General features: G+C 49.0%; 1 protein-coding gene across 1 annotated transcript in view; it reads right to left on the bottom strand.

Annotated features, from left to right (window-relative positions):
• Nucleotides 1-2,936, bottom strand: part of LOC105554592 (deleted in malignant brain tumors 1 protein-like) — a gene marked incomplete at its 3' end in the record, with an annotated part of 42,430 nt that overhangs the window by 10,052 nt on the left and 29,442 nt on the right. The window contains 2 exon segments of the mRNA XM_012001136.1: nt 354-463; nt 682-720. Of these exon segments, the coding sequence (XP_011856526.1) occupies nt 354-463; nt 682-720 (149 nt within the window).

Below are 2,936 nucleotides of genomic sequence, written 5' to 3' on the forward strand. Positions count from 1 at the left end.
CTTCCTAATGCCAAAGTCACCTGGGCAGGCAGTCACGATTGAGTATGACTGCAACCAGAGGTTCAGCTTCATCACAGTGGAAGGAGAGGTGATACGATATCCTGCCCGGGTTTATGGAGGATCAAGTTTTGGGGAAGCATCTGTGACCCCAGTGGAGGTGACAGGAGTAGGCGCCCTACTCCCTACTCTGGGCACACACAGGATGGAGTGTCACAGCTCCAGAGGGCAGGCCCATGCTGTCCCCATGTTCAAGAGTTAGGTGGCACCCACGTGGTCCTCCCTGGTTTCTGGCAAATTGTCAAGGATGGCAAGGCCTTGGCCAGATAGCTGCAGGGACAGGAACTGTCACCCACCCTTGCAGGTCTGCAGTGCATGGCCGGAGGGCCAGGAACGAGGTCCCATTAGGATGTAGGGAGTCCTCCAGGACTTGTCCTCAGCATGTGGATGAGGATCTTTCCTGATACTTGGAAGAGGATTCCGTGGGAGACAGGTCACCAGAACCCTCCAGCCTCCAACACCAGAACCACGACTGGCTCCCCAGAGACTCCAACTTCCTCCACTAATACACAAGGACATGAAAAACACAGGGGCCCACCTTGACCCTCATCCTATCCTTTCCAGAAAAAACATTTGTTCAGAGGTAGAGAGTGAGCCCTAGGAAGGGTTGAGAGGATTATTTACCTACTGTCGATGCAGGTAAGGTAGTGGTCAGCAACGCGTCTTTAATTGCAACAAAAACAAAGGCTAGAATTAAACTTGAGGGTGAAAAGCTCCAAAAGGAAAAGTCTCCGGACATAGCAAGCATCATGAAAACTACTCAATTTCTGGTTCCTGTCACTTGCTCCCCATGTGTCTGCCCAAGTCTTCAGCCCAGTGAGCTCAGCAAGGGACACAGGCCTCACTGGAGACCAATCTGATCCCTCTGACCTCTGGGTTTGCCTGCCCCATCCACTGACACATGTGTTGCAGGAAGTCAGGGACCCTGAACAGAGGGACCGGCTGAAGCTGCGGCAGAAGAACATAAATTGTGAAGATTTCACGGACATTTATTAGTTCCCCAAATTAATGCTTTTATAATTTCTTACACCTGTCTTTACTGTAATCTCTGAACATAAATTGTGAAGATTTCATGGACACTTATCACTTCCCCAATCAATACCCTTGTGTTTTCCAATTCCTGTCTTCACTTTAATCTCTTAATCCGGTCATCTTCTTCATAAGCTGAGGAGGATGAATGTCACCTCAGGACCCTGGGATTGTATCAACTGCACAAATTGTTTGTAGAGCATGTGTGTTTGAACAATATGTAATCTGGGCATCTTAAAAAAAAAAAAAAGAACAGGATAACAGTGAGATTCAGGGAGCGAGAGAGGTAACTTTGAACTGGCTGCCGGAGAGCCAGACGGAACAGAGCTATATTTCTCCTCTTTCATAAGCAAATAGGAGAAATATTGCTGAATTCTTTTTCTCAGCAAGGAACATCCCTGAGAAAGAGAATGCGCCCTGAAGGTAGGCTTATAGATGACCCCTTTTAAGGCGTCCCATCTTTTGTGGTTGAAGCCGAAGGGATGGAATAAGCCCCAGTCTCCTATAGTGCTCCCAGGCTTATTAGGTGGAGGAAAATTCCCGCCTAATAAATTGTGGTCAGACGGGTTACCTGCTCTCAAACCCTGTTTCCTGATAAGATGTTATCAATGACAATGTGTGCCCGAAACTTCATTAGCAATTTTAATTTCATTTCATCCGGTGGTCCTGTGATCTTGCCCTGCCTCCATTTGCCTTGTGATATTTTATTACCTTGTGAAGTATGTGATCTCGGTGACCCACACCCTATTCGTGCACTCCCTCCCCTTTTGAAAATCGCTAATAAAAACTTGCTGGTTTTATGGCTCAGGGAACATCACGAATCCGGCCAACATGTGATGTCTCCCCCGGACACCCAGCTTTAAATTTCTCTCTCTTGTGCTCTTTCCCTTTATTTCCCAACCCAGCCGAGACACTTAGGAAATAAAAAGAACCCACATTAAACATTGGGAGCAGGTTCTCCCGATACACATGGACTAATGGGCACATCTGACACCATTGCTGAGCCTCCGACCATTGGAGCTAAAGTGTTAGAAGGATCAGGGAGCTGCCCAAAGGAGTATAAAGTCTCCTAGCAAGTGGAGGCACCAGAAATATGTAATATCTCTCTCCCTGCCTGAGCATGGCCTCTGCCTTTCTGGATGTAGATGGGGCCCTGACGCATCTGGGGGTGTTTGAAGGACTTTGTGTCTGCCCATAGCAATCAGGTTGACACAAAACCAACCCTCACCCTTGCACGTTAGTAGTCCCTGCATCAGCAAGTATGAAGAGGCCACTCCAGCAAAAATCCAGCCTGTCATCTCCTAGCCCAGCCCACAGGCATTCATAACAAGGCTTTGCTCAGCAGGCCTCATGGACATTGCCACCACCCCACCACCACCACACCTGACTGGTGCACAGGCAGGACACTGCAGTGCTCTGGAGGGAATTGCAGTCAAGCAGGCCAGACATGGACAGTCAGGGACAGTCACAAAACTGCACTCCCAGCCTTGTGTTTCCAGTCTGATGCCTCCTTATTGGTCCTCGGCAGAAGACCCTCCCTTCCCAGCATGAGCCTTTGCTTCTGGGCTCCTTCCAGTGAGATTGTCCCTCCACCAATGCCTATATGTGCTGTATCCACCTCACCCTCACCTAAACCTTTCAGTAGGGGAAAGGGAGAACCCTGGAGAGCCAGCGTACTATAGTTTGGATGCTTGTCCCCTCCAAGACTCATGTTGGGATTGGATCCCCAAGTATACAGGTGAGGCCTGATGTCCCATGTCTGGGTCATGGAGGCCAACCCTTCATGAATCACTTAGTGACCTCCCTGGTCAGGGATGAGTTCTTCTCTTAGTTCCTAGCAAGAGCTGGTG

Source organism: Mandrillus leucophaeus, unplaced genomic scaffold, assembly GCF_000951045.1.
Source record: "Mandrillus leucophaeus isolate KB7577 unplaced genomic scaffold, Mleu.le_1.0 Scaffold65, whole genome shotgun sequence".
NCBI lineage: Eukaryota > Metazoa > Chordata > Mammalia > Primates > Cercopithecidae > Mandrillus > Mandrillus leucophaeus.